The 15,754-nt window shown below is 40.5% G+C and overlaps 2 protein-coding genes across 4 annotated transcripts in view; both read left to right on the forward strand.

Moving 5' to 3' along the window:
* Positions 1 to 461, forward strand: part of STAT4 (signal transducer and activator of transcription 4) — a 101,881-nt gene extending 101,420 nt beyond the window's left edge. For both annotated transcript variants that reach the window (XM_016161653.2, XM_016161658.1), the window contains one exon: positions 187 to 461. In XM_016161653.2, coding sequence (XP_016017139.1) covers positions 187 to 213 — 27 coding nt within the window. In that variant the 3' untranslated portion in view covers positions 214 to 461. The remainder of the gene's footprint in view (positions 1 to 186) is intronic.
* Positions 462 to 10,619: 10,158 nt separating this feature from the next.
* The window catches only part of STAT1 (signal transducer and activator of transcription 1), a 37,386-nt gene continuing 32,251 nt past the window's right edge, over positions 10,620 to 15,754 (forward strand). The window contains 3 exon segments of one of the 2 annotated variants that reach the window (NM_001323591.1): positions 10,620 to 10,780; positions 14,016 to 14,144; positions 14,881 to 15,025. In NM_001323591.1, the coding sequence (NP_001310520.1) occupies positions 14,017 to 14,144; positions 14,881 to 15,025 (273 nt within the window). In that variant the 5' untranslated portion in view covers positions 10,620 to 10,780; position 14,016. 2 annotated transcript variants of the gene reach the window in all.

Here is a 15,754-nt window from a genome sequence, read left to right on the forward strand (position 1 = left end):
TTCATCTACTTAAAAGGTGCCTTTTATTTTAGACTGTTCAATCCCAATTACTTCTGCGAGTACTTAGTAGGTAATTGGCAGAATGATTATGGAGTATTTAGTATATGAGAGGATGTTTACCTAAAATAGTGATTTATTTGTAAAATAATAGTTTCTTTAAAGGTCATTTTCATTTTTCAATTTTAGATGAAGTCTCCTTATTCTGCTGAATGACAGAATAAACTCATGACACTCAAAAGAAGGAAGCAAAGGAAAAAGTTTAAAGACTGGTCTTTGCCAACAACTCAACTTTGTATATACCGGTTTCCAGTAAATGGTTGAAGTCTGAAGCGCTCCTCGCACTGGCATGACACCCACAATTGGAAGTGTTGTGATTGAAATGCTAAAAACCAAAGCTTCAGATAAACTTGAGACATAAGACACTTTAAGAAACCAAGCGTTAATATAATATTAACTAAAGACTCATTTGTATGTATTTATTTCATTTCTCATTTTGTTTCTCACAAATTACTTATGATTTCAGTTCTAGAAGGTTCAAGTGTTAAGATTTCAGAATAGGTCAAAAATAACAGGCACAACTCCATTACTAAAAAACCAGCAGGACAGCCTGAGGGAAAAGCCAAATAAGCCAGTGTCCTGAGCTCTAGCAGATAGGGGGTATCACACTATACACAACATGGAAGTGATGATGGAGCATTGTCCAGGGGTAAATTAAGCAGCCTCTAGATTGCCATGTCACTAATATCCCAACTTTTGAGTTCATAGATGCTGGTACCACTGCCAGGAATACCTCTTATTAGGAGGGACTCAGAGTCATTCCGGGTGATATCCGATATTATGGGTCATACCGGATGCTTAGTACCATTGCCCAGCTGTTGCCCTTAGTAATAGCGTGGGGTCCCCGAGTGCTAGGACCTGGAGAGCCTCTCTGTCCACCAGGCCCTAGAAAAGCTGCTGAGCCAGGTAAGGAAGTCATAATACCTAGGCACATACCATGACCTATTGGTGAAAAATCCTGAGGTTTGTATCCAAGATGAGCCCTGACTGCAATCAGAGACGAGTCCCCTCTGGGAACTCCTCTCTAACTGATTTTCTGTCCCCCAGGCAAGACAAACAGGGAGAGGCCAATGTTTGATGGAAAAAAAAATTCAAGGGGTAAAAAAGATTTTAACATAGCCTGCCTTCTCCCTTAGAGAGCTTCCATCCTATCAATCTCCTCTATACCCTAGAATAATTTTTTCCTGCCAAATTAGTAGCAAATAAGCAGCATTAAATGAAACATAATATAGATTTTCAAAATAGTAACCATATTTTCCTTTTCCCCCTCGCCCATCCTATACCAATCTCAAATGTCCATTTTACTAAACCCTTTTCAAATTCTTGTAAAGAACCACTTTGACTAATTATATTGAATATCAATGACTTTATCTGGAATAAATGCTGAAGAAAGACAGCTGCCAGTGTATTTCCTCAAAGTCTCAAGGTAGCAAGGACAGTCCCCCAAAGAACTATAAAGAGTGAGTATAAACTCTGCAAACCCAAGAGATTTTTCTTTACCTTACATGGTTCAGGAGGCCCACTTGCACCCTGTAGTAGAAGGAACAGAAATAGGCATCAAACCATCCCAGTGCTGTGCTCTAAAAGTAGAAAATTGTAGTCCACTGGCCTCTGTACACACGCACTCCAATTTCTGACATACAGTCTTTTTAATTGTTTCAAATTGACCATGAGAGCATTGATTGGGCTGATTGTATTTTTTAAAGTCTGGCTTGTTGAAGTATAATTTACAGACAGTAAAACCCACCCTTTCCTAACAAACCTATACAGTTGTATAACCACTACTATAAGACATAGAACATTTCAACCAGAATCCTCACAAAGAGGACACTAAAAAAACATGATGAAAGACATTCTCTGCAATATCTATTACAGTAAATACAACAAAAATTCCATGTGGCTTCTGAAACAGAGGGCTCTATTTAAAGCAAATTGGATCATTTCACTCCCTGCTTAAAATCTTCAAATGGCTTATAATGTTCTAATTAGCAGTTCCTATCTGGAGAGTATGGACAGAATTCTGGAGGTTCATGAATTTAGATGGCGATAGTTAGAATTTTACTTCCACAAAATTCTGGCTGTAACTTAGAATTTCCTTCAGTTAGGCATATGGGCAACAAACCATAACTTACACTATATTTTTGTCACCTTACAGTTGTTACAGTCATCTTAAAATATTGCTATGTTAAGAATAATTTTAAAATTACATTCATCAGACCTATTACTAGATCTTATTTAATGCCATTAATAAAGAAGCACTTAAGTTGCTATATCACAAAGTTGGTTTTAATATTTTTATATCTGCATTTCAGTGTAGTTTCCTTTTTAATCCTAGGTATTTTATTTTATTCAACTGAAAATATTATTTTTTGAAGGAGTTTATAGGTTTCATCTAACTACCCAAAGGGTCCATGGCACAAAAAATATTAAGAATCTCAGTTCTGGATGAAGACCATAATTCTTAACAGACCTTTCCAAAGTCATTTTTCAGTCTCTTCTTACTATTCAACTCATCGCTCATCTCACGTGTCAGCACTTCTCTCCAACACTTCTCATCCTCCAAAACATATATGCAAAAGACTGACTGAACTACTTTCACTTTCTTTGATGGTCCATACTCATTTCACTTCCCTCTGCTGTTTCCTCTCAATTCTCCAACACTATCTCATCTATATCCAGTCACCTGGATAACATTTGCACATCCTTAGGGCTCTGGAAAGGTTTCATTTCATGCACGCATACACACACGAGCACATATGTATGGCTCAGGTTACATCATGCCTGCTCCATATCCTCTAGATCCCCTAACGCAGTCCTTATTGGCTTTGTTGTAAATGCATATCAGCCCTCTTCTTCATTAAACTCTAAGCAAGCTCTCTTATGTACAGAAACCAAAAAGGCTTTGTTCACAGTTATATCCCTAGGATCTAGTACAATCTACCTTTTAATAAATACTTCGTAATGACTTGGTGTTTCGAACACACAGAGGACAGTAATTAGTTCCCTTCTTTCCTTTGCTCCTTTGCTCCTTTGGCCTGCCTGCAAGACTAAGCTAGAACTCTCTTTATAATGCCTCCAAACTCTAAAATCATGATACAGTCTGCAATATTATTTTTCAAACCGATTAACCAAGACATGCTTGTTATGGTTCAAACATCACAGAACTTCCTCTCTACTTTCCCTCTCTCCAAACTGTGTAGAAATGCTCTGGAATTACATTGTTTGATTATTACCTTACTCTAACTTTCCTTTAAGTATCTCATGTGTGCCAAACATCCCAGACATCTACCTACCTGAAATATTCCTTAAGTCCCCCTCATTAAACTCATAGCCTTTACTACCCCTGCCACTGCTAGAAATCCTATACAACACTCTCTTACATTAGGCTTGACAGTCATTCACCTAGATGTCTTTCCAACTGCCTCAGATGGAAAAAATCCCAGAGGCAGGGTGGAGATGGAAGAGAGAGGTTAGAGGTGGTAGAAGAATGGTGCTCTTATTAAAATCCTTTAGGGGAGTTGTTCAGAATCCTCGCTCTTCTCCCTCTCAACTCCAGCCCATCGGTGCCAGTGCTGAGTTCTGAAGGGTGAGATTAACCTATGATTCCTGATCACAGTGTTGGTTGATGATGTTATTCACTCATCTACAAAATATTATTGACTACTCTGTATCAAGCATTGCCTTTCTCAATCAGAGTTACCCATCTGAACCACAAGAAAGTGATTTGCTTGACTGTTTTCTCAGTGTCCCAAGGATGGTAAATTGTGCCATTCTAGATATATAGGAGAGAAGGTGATTCATAAACAGGTATCTCAGGGCATTAGGCTTAATTCTCTCATGGAATCAAGATGAGACAGGCTGTAACAGCTCCAAGTTCCTCCTGTTATGAGGAGAGATAAAAGTAGACAAGCAAATAATTAAGGACAGATTTAATAAGTGCTATGAAGAATAAAAGTGTGATATATTTAAGAATATAAATGTAACTGGAAGAAGTAGTTAATGAAGGTCTGTCTGACAAGATGACATATGACTTGAGGACCTGAAGAATGAGGAGCTACTCCATGAATACATCCAGGAAAACACCATTCCAAAAGAACAGTAGATATATAGGACCCAGGCAGGTGAAAGCTTGGAGTGATTGAGGAATAGGAAGAGGGCCTGGGGAGGAGAGCATAGTGAAACACAGAGAAAGTGGGACGAGATGGGTAAGAAGGGAGGCAAGACCAGATCGTGTAGAGCTCTACAGGGAAAGCTGAAGGCTCTGGATGTTCTTGCAAGTGCTACAGGAAGGAGCGGCGTATTAATTTGTTTTCATTTGTTTTGAGTAAACATAGAACAAGGTTTCTACAGAGGAAACCCTCGCCCCTCAAATTCCCACACTAGGGACTTCTCAGGCATGCTACCTGTGCACTTGCACACGGCAGAGCACTCAGAAGGGCCACATGCTTGGATTAATGCTGTTTCCTTCTTGAAATTTCTAATAGATTTTGAAAAAAGGGACCCATATTTTAATTTTGCACTGAAAATTGTATAGCTGCTCCTGTCCCCTTAACGGGGAAAAAGACATCCATCTACATTGTGGGAATTACGTGAAGTGCACTTGCTGGTGTGTTTGTGTGCAGTTGTGGGGACTGGTGCTCACTCTCATGCGAGGTCCAATAAGGAGGGTCCTCTCACACACTGGAGGTCCTAGGTTGGTCCTTAGGTCACCCTTAGTAGATACAGCCCTTTAAGAGTGGTTGTGTGGAGCCCAAAGAGACTAGGTCAGTGCCTCCTGGAATCATTCAGTAAGTCATGCCGGTAGCAGGCCGGGCCCAAACAATTTTTCCTGGGCCTGCAAAACTTTTGAAATGGTGGTGCAGTGACTAAACTACTCTCCTCTCCCACCCCATCTGGTATAGTCATCATAAGGGAGAGGGTAAGGGGGGCCAGAAGACCCCAAGAGAAAGAGGAAAACCCCCTTTGCAGATGTAGCAAAAGGACAGCTGAAGAAACAGCCAGCCTCCACCTTCACGTCTGGTTTAAGGGTAGGCATCCCAGCTGGGTGAACGTCAGAGTTTGAAAGGCCAGTAAATCTGAATTAGCACGAGCGCAGATTGTGTAGAGAAGTGACGGAGGATAAAGGTATGATTCCAGGCCAAGGGAACAAAGAAACGGAGGAAGTGTGGAATACGTGAGGTTTCCATCAACTCAAGTAATTAGAAAACGTTCTCCTCGCTCTCTCTAATAACAGGGACCCACCCCTACTTCTGCCTTTCATTTTGTCCAACGACCACCACTCTCAGACTCGGCTCAGCAGGGAGGGCTTGGGGGAGCCGCTGGCAGTCGCCACGAGAGCTTGAGTTTACAGCCCGCCCGGACGCTGCGGGAGAAACCGCAGGCGGACGCACAATTCAGCGGAAAGCCCCGGCCCCGCGCCTGCGTACTGCTCCCTCTGTTCTGACTTTCGCTTTTCGGTTTCCTCTCAATCCTTCTCCTTCTCGCTCCCCGGCTATTTCCCCGAAAACACGTGGGGAGGCTCTTCTGAGCAGCCGCGTCCCTCCCACCGCGCGCCTAGCCAGCTGTTTTGGAAACTTTTCCAGGAGCCCGACCACAGGCACGTGCACGAGTGTACCCGGTTCTGCAGGCTTGGGCCACTCTCCTGAAAGCATAGGACTTTAAGAGGTGTTCGTGAGGGTGTTTGGACTACAAATGTAATCGTACTTGATATAGACGTTGTTGAAAAGAAAAAGAAAATTATGAAAAAGTAATCCACCACCTAGAAACATAACATTTAAAATAGTTCCCCGTCTCCGTTTCTCCCTCTTCTCTGCTTCAGTGTGTTTCTATGCATTTCCATTTACATATATTTTTACAGTACTGGGATAATACTATGTATTCTATCCTGCATTTTAATTTTATACGTAGGTATTTTCCAACGTAGTCTTTAAAAGCCTAAGTTTAATATTCTATTATGAATATCAGAAATCGAGAGAACTGCAGAGAATTTTAGAAACCCTTCATTTCAGTTCCATTATATTACAGATTAACATATATGGCTTACAATGATTAAGTTTAATTCATCCTATTAGATATTTAGGTTGCCAACATAAGAAAAAATATATCTCAAATGCAACATTGGTTGCTGGAAGGATAGGGAGCATATTTAAACATATTACTATAGGTTTTTAAACATATTACTATAGGATTTGAAACAGACCAAGACCATAAAGACAGAACACAGAGCTAGTAAGTCTTTAACCCAAATGTGGAAAGGACACTCAGGATAGTGGACTACTGAGAGATGAGAGACCCCACAGAAGATATTCCTGGGAGGGAAAGAGCAGTGGGCCTGCACCATTTGAGAAATTTTGTTTCAGAATTCAGTAGTAGGATACTTGGCTTCCTCCAGTAAGACACATAGTGATCTATTGCTACATAACAAACCAAACTACCACCAAAACTCAGTAGGGTAAGAAAACCGTTTATCATTGCTTGTGAATCTATGGCAAGCTGGACAGATCAGCTCATCAGGGTCAAGCCCTCTGATCTTGCCTGGGCTCTCTTACCAGTCTGAGGCCTAAGCCCTGACAGCTGCAGGATTCTGCTGTCATCTGTGCACTCACTCATCCAGCAGCAGGCTAGTCTGACTTGCCATGGAGACAGGGCAGGGTTCTGGGAATGGAGGGTATAAGGCCTATTGAGGCCCATGCTCAGAATAAAACAGTGTCATGCCTGCTTCATAATATTGCTCAAAGCAAGTCACAAGTCAGCCCAGATTCAGTGGAGGAGAAATAGTCCCCACTTCTTGCTGGAAGGAGCTACAGTCACATTGCAAAGGAATGTGGGTACAGGGAAAGGAATAATGGAGCCATTATTGGAAAGAATCTACCAGGAGTTCCTTCCATAATTTCTCATAATGAGAGTGTGTAATTGATAATATATATATTTTTTGCCTTGGCTCCTAGGTTGCATTTGTATTCTTTATGTTTCTAATTATTGAAAATATAATTAAATAAATACAACTGGGTGATTAGGAATAAATGAATGAAGAATAGGAATAAAACTGTCTTCTTTTCTCCAAGCAAAATAAATTTGTTCCAAATGGGAGGTCTGGCATGGTTTCAACTATAACATCATGTGAATTTATGAGTTGCTCCAGAGCTTTCAATTCCTCATCATAAAATGTGGTTTCTAGACTCCTCACCATCTTTCACTCTCCTTTAAGGGATGGCAAATAGTAAGTTTCTTACCTGCCATTTCTGATTGATTGCTAATAACCAATTAGATGCACTGTTTAAAACTATTTAGAAGCTGGGCACGGGCAGCAAAAGATACCCTGTCATTTGTTGCCTTAAAAAAAAAAAACAATACAGGTCTGTGTTTTAAGTCTGTTTTAAGTTTTATCCAGTTGTTTTCGGCCCAGCAGCATTCGATCCTGTTAAGATAATTAAAAATTTCGATTGTGTCATTTATGAATTAGTCAGCTATCTTAGCAGCAAAACAAGCAAACAAACAAACAGACAAACAAAAATACCTCAGTGATTCACACCAATGACAACAAACTAACACATCCCACCGGTCCCCAAGGGCACTTAAGCTGTGTGGTTAGGCTGCAGCAGTTCTGCTGCAAGGCTCCACACATCTCTCCTTCCAGTGCTCCAGGTGCTTGAGCCTGTTGTCTCCTAGTACAGAAAACAAGCTCATGAAACCAAGTTGGGCACGCAGAACAGATAAAGTCTCAGTCTGGTTGGAGCAAGTATATTCGCTCACATTCCATTAGTAAGAGCAAGTAATAGAGCCAAGGCCACAGTTAGTGCACTCCTAGGAAAGTGCATTCCACTCTTAGTGAACCATGGCCAAGAGTGAGAAGGGAAGGAAAAAATCTGAAAAATAATGCAACCTACCAGACATACTATTAGCAATTTTTTTAGGTTTGTGCCTTTTGCAAAGTTGACATAGTTGGTATAGAGAGGGATACAGCTTCCCAAGCTGATTGTTCTAAGGGGGCTATCGCACATTTGAGTCTGTCATTTTTAGTCTCTAGTTTTTCGTTTGACTTGTTTTTTGTTTTGGTTGCTTTTTAAGCAGTCAATATGTTAAATAGTCACACCTGCAAAATACATATTGTTTGCCCTTCAGCAACTTAGAAGCTTGGATGGATAAGACTTGGACACTTCAAAAATCACAATATAAGAGACCTTGTGATGATTGCCAACATAAATAGACACACTATATATCATATCATTGCAAAGACCAGATTGATCACATCACCAGGTTGATGTCATTCCAAAAGGAGAATGTAGAATTTGGGCTCGGTTTTAAAAGTTGGGTAAGGAGGTCATAAATGAAGGGAGTAAAGGGCAGGACTTGCCATTTAGTATGTGCGATATTTACCAGTAAGTAGTATGTACAAATGGGCAGGAATAGGAAAAGTAAAAGGATGAGGGTAGAGCGGGGGATAGAGTTTAGTTGGGTAATGGGACAATGGGAGACAAGGCTGGAAGGAAAGGGAGGGGCTGTCTGTGGAGGAGCTAGACCAATCTGTGTTTATGAGAGTTGTGAGGCTTTTGAGTAGAGAATGACTGTATAAATAGAGAATTTAATTCAGAAAATATAATGAAGGGGAAAAGGACAGAAGTCTGATGTCTGTTGTGGCATTCCAGTTCTGAAGTGATAAAGGCCTACAATATGATATTGTCAGTGATGGTAAGACTAAGAAGAATAAAGGCATGGGAAGAAAGCATCCATAGAACTTGACGACAATCAGAATGTGGCGAGCCATCAATATTGAAGCTAGTCTATGTGCAGGTTTTACAGTATCAGAAAAAAATATTTTAAACATATTATTTACTCTTCCTGGAGTTGGCTTTTCTCAAATATTGTCTGCTCCTTTAGTGCAAGCGATTTGGTGGTTTGGCATCTCTTTTAACAGAAGGCTGCCACTTGGTACTAAGGGTCATTGCTATCCTGAATTCTTTACTGGCTTTGTGGGGGTGAACATGTGACAAGAAGGAGTATATAGATGTGGGAAGAGAAAAAACTATAATAAACACACATATAAGCATATCTCTGGTAGATCCTTTTTCTACCAGAAGTTGCCTTATTATTCAAGGATTGATTCAAGGTCCATCTGCTTGAAGGACTTTATGAGTGTACATTCCAAGAAAATCAAATCTAGGCTGGCCTCAGGGATGTCTACCTGGGAAGTGACATTTAGGCTGAGATTTTAGCTGAGATAGAAATGTTAAATTAGCCAGCAAAGAAGTTGGGGGAGGGGGATGTTGACTCAAGGGGCTTTCCAAATGGAGAACTGTTGGTAAGAAGGTCCTGAGTTTGGTGAAAGAGGTTGGTTTGTTTGAAGAACAAAAATGCTGAAGTAGAGAAAGAGTGGCACAAGATGTTGGTTAGAGAAAGCAATAAAGGAACCAGGGCATTGCTTTGTAGAGTATATTAAGTAATTTGGATTTTGTAAGAAAAACCATTAGAGGACTTTTCAGGTTGACAAACACATAATCTGCTTTGCAATTTAAAAAAGTTATTCAAACTACTGTAGGGAAAATGGATTAAAAAAAAGTTAAGAGCTGAGATGAGGCTGCCATTTGGGAATCTATGGCAATAGCTCAAATGAAAGAAAAGGGGGGATGGCATGAGAGATGGAGACAAGTGATGAGAAATGAGAAATATTTGGAAGAATCAAACAAGGTTTGGGGAGGTGTGCCAGGTAAGGAAGAGGCAACACCAAAAATGAGTCCACACTGATGTGTGCCATTTCTAGAAAAAGGGCAGGTTTGAAGAGAAAGATGATGTTTTGGTTCTGACATAACTAGTTTGCAGAGCTTACTGGACCTCCAGGTAGGGGATCCAGTTGGGGCTATAGATGTGGGTGTGGAGCTCAGAGGCCAGGTGTGGACAGGAAACACATATAGAAGCCCTCCACATCTAGAAAGAAATTGGGAGGCTGTTGGTGAGGACATCACAGGGCAGCGAGAAGAGAAATGTGGGTAAAGCAGACCAAAATCTGGATTCTAACATTTAACATTGACCCATTTGGTAGTACAGGTGGAGCAGAGAAGGAGAAAAAAATGCCAGAGAGGTAGGAAGACGAAAGGAGGATGTGTCGTCATCACAGTCAAGAAAGAAGTGTTAAAGAATGGAAGCATTGGCTGTGCCGAAGGGTTCTGAGCAATCAAGTAGGTGAGGACAGAAAAGCATCCCCCTGGGTTTAGCTACACTGAAGTCAGCTGCTGGGCTTCTAGAATGACAATGTCCTCTGCCTCAGGTTCTCAGATAATGTGACTAACGCAGAGATCTCCAAGTTTGGGGCTCCGCAAATACAGAACTTCCTTAGTTGCTTTCTAGAATGTGTAATCATGACCTCCAGGCAGGCAAATTGCAACACAGAACAAAGTTTCACGTCATTCACGCCGAAGCCCTTCTCGAAGGCTAAGGAGGACCCAGCGCTTTGGCGGAACAGCGGGCCCCAGGGGAGGTGGTGCGCCCGCGGAACAGCCGAGCGCGGAAGGCCCCGGTGATTGGTGGAGGCGGAGGAGGCGGGGCGGCCGCCTCTGCCTTTTCAACAGCCTGGTACTTTCGTTTTCCCGTTCTGGAGTCTGCAGAAAGGCCTGGCCGCACCTGGGACGACTCCCTTCAGACCCCAGACCCCACTGAGGCGACCCGGTGCGCCCGAGAGAGGCAGCACCACCGTGCCGTCGCCCTTTCCCTGCTCCACCCGACGCGCAGAGTGAGTGGGCGTGAGGTTCCGGGTGCCAGGGTGGGAATTCGCCTAGGACCGGCGCCATTGGGCAGGTCAGCGGGACGCAGGGCGAGGACAGGCTTTGCAGCGCTGAGAGATGAATCCGTCGCCAGGTGCCGTTCTCGGTGATGGCACGGTCGCCCCTTCCAGTCGTACTCTAGCAGTAAAGATGTCTTGTGAAATACAATTATCCCCCGGAAAACACTGCATCTCCCCATTTACCCTCACTATTCCCTCCTTCCCTTCCCACCACAGTTAGATTTTCTTTTCGTAGAAAGTTTTCATTTGCCGTGCGCCACCCCTGGAAAGCTGTGTAGGTTAGAAGCTCGCATCCTGTGGATGCAGTCTTGGCACCTGAAGTACTGTGTGTAGCTGCTGCTTAGGTTGCATGACCAGCCCTTCGCAGGTGCATAAGGCGATGTTAGTAAATGTTCATGGAAACGAATGAATAAGTCCATGACTTTGGAACTTAATTATATATTTATGTTTAAGGATGAAGAAGCTTAAATGTCTTCCTAGAATACGAAAGTCATGTTTCGTTCCTGCAAACCCCCAAATAATACAGTTAATCTTAATTTAAAAAATCCTGACTAGTGCAGAAGAGTTTAGGGGTAGGTACTTAGGTATGTGGTTGATTGTGCTTTAGATATTGTTTGTATAGGTTGGAGAGGTTGTTTTTATAGGACAGAGATAATACTTAAACCTACAACATAATACAGTATGCAACTATTATTTAATGAGGATGCAGGACTCAAACTTGTTGGACCATAATATGCTTTGTCTTTTACTTTCTGCTGCAATCTTAAATATACTAGATTTCAATTCAACAAAGTATTATTGATTTCATTATATATGCAGGACACTGTCCAAGGTGCAGAGAATTTTTTTTTTAATAAAAGAAGGCATAGCCTTTGCAACTCTGGAGATTATATCATTCAGGGAAGATAATCACAAACTTTATAAGGAAGACAGGGACTGATGCTCTAATAGAGGCACAGAATGCAATGAGGTACAAGTCAAAGAAAACTTAATTGTCTCTGGATAAGGCTCAGATAGCATTATGGAAGAAAGGGCATTTGAACCTACCTTTGGATACCGATAGAATTTAGAGTAGCAATTTGTAGGGAGGCGGTTTTCAAGGGTGAATGACAGCTGGAGCAAAGCAGAAATGTTGAGCATAGCCAACAGCCCATACATCAGAGGTTCCCAACCCCTGGGCCATGGACCAGTATTGGTCTGTGGCCTGTTAGGAACAGGGCCATACAGCAGGAGGTGAGTGGCAGGTCAGCAAGTGAAGCTTCATCTGTATTTGCAGCTGCTCCCCAGCGCTAGCACATCCCTCTCAGCTCCACCTCAGATCATCAGGCATTAGATTCTCATAGGAGCGCTGGTCTCTGGTGCCAAAAAGGTTGGGGACCACTGCCGTACATAACATGATGGCTAGGTTGCTTTGTTAATAAATGAACATAAAGCCAGGGTGGAAATTAGCCTAGGAATGGGTAAACTGCAGCAGTTTTGAGCAAGAGAGTGAGTGATAAGATCCAACCAGTATGCAACAGAAGGCTGGATTGAGAAATAGTATGGGAGGCATGGAGGTAGGAGGTCCTGGAACTAGAGAAGGAGTCAGCCTGAAAGCTGGGATTTGAGCCAGGTGCTTGGGGGACAGTCATGCCAATCCCTGTGTTAGTAACACATTTTGTGAGAAAATGAGGTGGATTCTGGTTTCGTTAACATGAATTTATTGCTTGCCTGCTCTGTGCCAGGTGTGTCTGTATTAGTTCATCCAGTCTTAACAATCACCTTGTTGATAGGTAATGAATGAGTTGCCTGAGGTCACTCGCTTAATAAGAGCTATTGCAGCCTCTGCTGGCAGAGTCTGGCCAGCATATTCATTTTAGGCACATCCTTATTAGATACATAACAGCGAGAGAGGGGGCCACAGATTTGTAGTCTTCTGCTCAGGTAAAATAAATTTGAAATGAAAGCTAAATTGCTACAGAAAGGGTGTCAAAAAGATGGGCTTAAGCCCATTTCTACTGGTATTTGTGATGGTAACTAGCTTTCTAGTTCTATTGCATCTTGACCTTCCTTTGGAAGGAAATTTGTGGAGTAGATATGACCATGCCTGCACACATTTGGTTGCCAGAAAGCCTGCATACGTTCTCCCATTCTTTCCTGCTTCAAAATCCAGACCTCTTCCTCAGAGGCCTCATAAGACAATAATCACATATATTCACTCTGAATATTGACAGACGTGCCTCATGTAAATCCTAAATTACGCTATAGTGATGGCTGCTCTTCGTTTTCCTAAAGGATGTTAGGACTTCCTTAAGTTAGGCTTTTGTTTTTATTTTTCATTTTTAGAATTGCTGTGTAAAAATCGGCATAATTATCTAAAGAGATAGTGTTACTATATCCTTTCGAATTACATTTAACAATGCTGTTTTAATCTTTAAAAATCATTACTGAGATTTAAGACTTTTTGTGCCAGATTTTTTGTTTGCAGTTGGCGGAATAGAGAATATATCTCTTTTAAAAGGTATATAACAAAAATAATTCATTTTACCCTATGAAATACAAAATATAAAATACCAGTTTAAAGTTCTTTGAGTTAAATTACAAATGTACTCTAATTTGTAAGAGAACAATCTTGGGAGAGTTCTTACAATTTGCCCTAAAGTAAATCTGATTAAATAATGTTTTCATTTGTTTGATAAAAGGTCAAATTCATTTAAAAGGCATATTTATTGAGTACCTATTATGTGCCCTATTACTGTTCTAGAGATAAAGCAGTGAACAAAACCCTCCAAAATCATTTTTTTCCTGTAGGGAAAACATACAGTATTCAAAATAAAGAAAGAAATATCTGGTAGGTTAGATGGTGATAAGTGCTATGGAGAAAAGTCCATCAGGAAGAGGGACAGTATTTTTCAGGATGAGAGGTGGTGTCAACTTAAATAAGGTGACCAGTAAGGCTTCCCTGATATGCTGACATTTAAGCAAAGACCTGAATGTGTGTTTCCTGCAAAAGAAAGAAATATTGACCCCAAAACTCAATTAAAAAACAGGCTTTAGAATATAGATACTATTTAAATACTATAACTCAGGTACAAGTTATGTTTAGGATTAAGCAAGATATTTAAAAGAAGCACAATGCTAAATATACTTGCTTTCTTTGCAACTGTGGACTTCCATTCATGATCTATGTTCTGTTTTCCTATAGAATGTCCCAGTGGTATGAGCTTCAGCAACTTGACTCCAAATTTCTGGAGCAGGTTCACCAGCTCTATGATGACAGTTTTCCCATGGAAATCAGACAGTATCTGGCACAGTGGCTAGAAAAGCAAGACTGGTAAGGAAAACTCCTGTGACAGTGGAAGAAGTTTTTCTATGCTTTTAAAATAGCTTGTTGACTTTGATCCACATTAACTGGAAGATGAATCTCATCAGCAGCCATTGGGATTATCTGTTACAGAAATGTGTGTTGATTTGAAAAATAGCATGTGTCTTTACAATGCTAAATCCAAGTCATTAAGTACTTTTATATAGTTTTGTCAATTTAATTATGATACATACTCCTAAATGTTTTAGATAAGTTAAGTTAATGCCGACACCATTTATTTTCCCAAGTTAGGATCCAGGCTATAGAAAGAAGTAAGTGAAATAATTAAAGCTAAATTATGGTAAAACATTGATTAGAAATATGAAGAAGTTATTAAGATCAAGGGAATATTTCTTAAAATTGATGTGTTATATTTTAAATTTTATCGTTTACTCATTGCAGATATTTCAGATGTTCTGAAGGTATTTGACATAGAAAGTGAAGTCCTGTTGATTTTTCCCTCTCCAGAGATAATCCCCATTATCAGTTTTGTGCACAGTCTTGGAGTTCTAGAATTTTTCATGCTAGCTGTGTATAATAGAAATACTGTACAAACTGCTGCTAAAAGCAATGACAATTTCAAAAGGAAATAAAACCTAAGAAAACACTGAAAGTTATTTTGAATAATTTCAGTATGGAAAGCAGTGTTTATTTTGTCTGTTTAAAGTAGTATCTAAATGAAAGGTGTAAATTTTAAATCGCCCAGGGAGCATGCCGCCAATGATGTTTCCTTTGCCACCATCCGATTTCATGACCTCCTGTCGCAGCTGGATGATCAATACAGTCGCTTTTCTTTGGAGAATAATTTCTTGTTGCAGCATAACATAAGGAAAAGCAAGCGTAATCTTCAGGTATGACCTAGTTTTTGTGTTTTAGTGGAATATTCCCATATTTACATAAGGGAGGTTTTTTTTTCTTTTTCATTCAGCAAATAATATTAAGCGCACACTCACTGGTATTAGTAAAGCTACAGAGACAAAAATAAAATCTCTTAATGTGGCTAATATTTTGTCGTGTAAGGAAAATAAAATATCAGTTCATTTTGTAAACACATAAGGAATTTTTAGGTGTAAGTGTATTAGTAATTCTGAAAGAAATGTGATATAACCTTGTTTTATTAAAAATTGTCAATATTTAAACCAAAGAAGAAGGGTTACATTTTAAGAGCAGTGAGCTGTTGTAACATGTCAAAGTTCAAAGGAACTTTAGTGATAAAGCTGGTCTAAGTCCTTGGTGTACAGATGGTGAATAAGTCCAGAAAGGTTTGATGTCCCTTTATAAAGCCCAAAGTACTTGTTGAATTTGAACCAGACTGTCTTGCCCTGCTTCTGCTGGCGTTGCCCTCCCTTGGGTGAGAAAGCCAAAGAGAGTCCAGGCAGGAGAGAATGTGGTACAGAGTTTTAGGATTTCTTTAAAAGTACTTCTAGCATCCCTGAAGCCTGGCTAACTCATTTATTTTTGTACTAATGGAACTTTTCTGTTTTAATGGAGGTGAATGCTATCATTTTCTTGTTTCACACAACACAACCAAACTGTTCGACTTTGGTAGCTTGCTTTTTTTCACACAATTTTCCCTTTGT

Source organism: Rousettus aegyptiacus, unplaced genomic scaffold (genome assembly GCF_014176215.1).
Source record: "Rousettus aegyptiacus isolate mRouAeg1 unplaced genomic scaffold, mRouAeg1.p scaffold_m13_p_2, whole genome shotgun sequence".
NCBI lineage: Eukaryota > Metazoa > Chordata > Mammalia > Chiroptera > Pteropodidae > Rousettus > Rousettus aegyptiacus.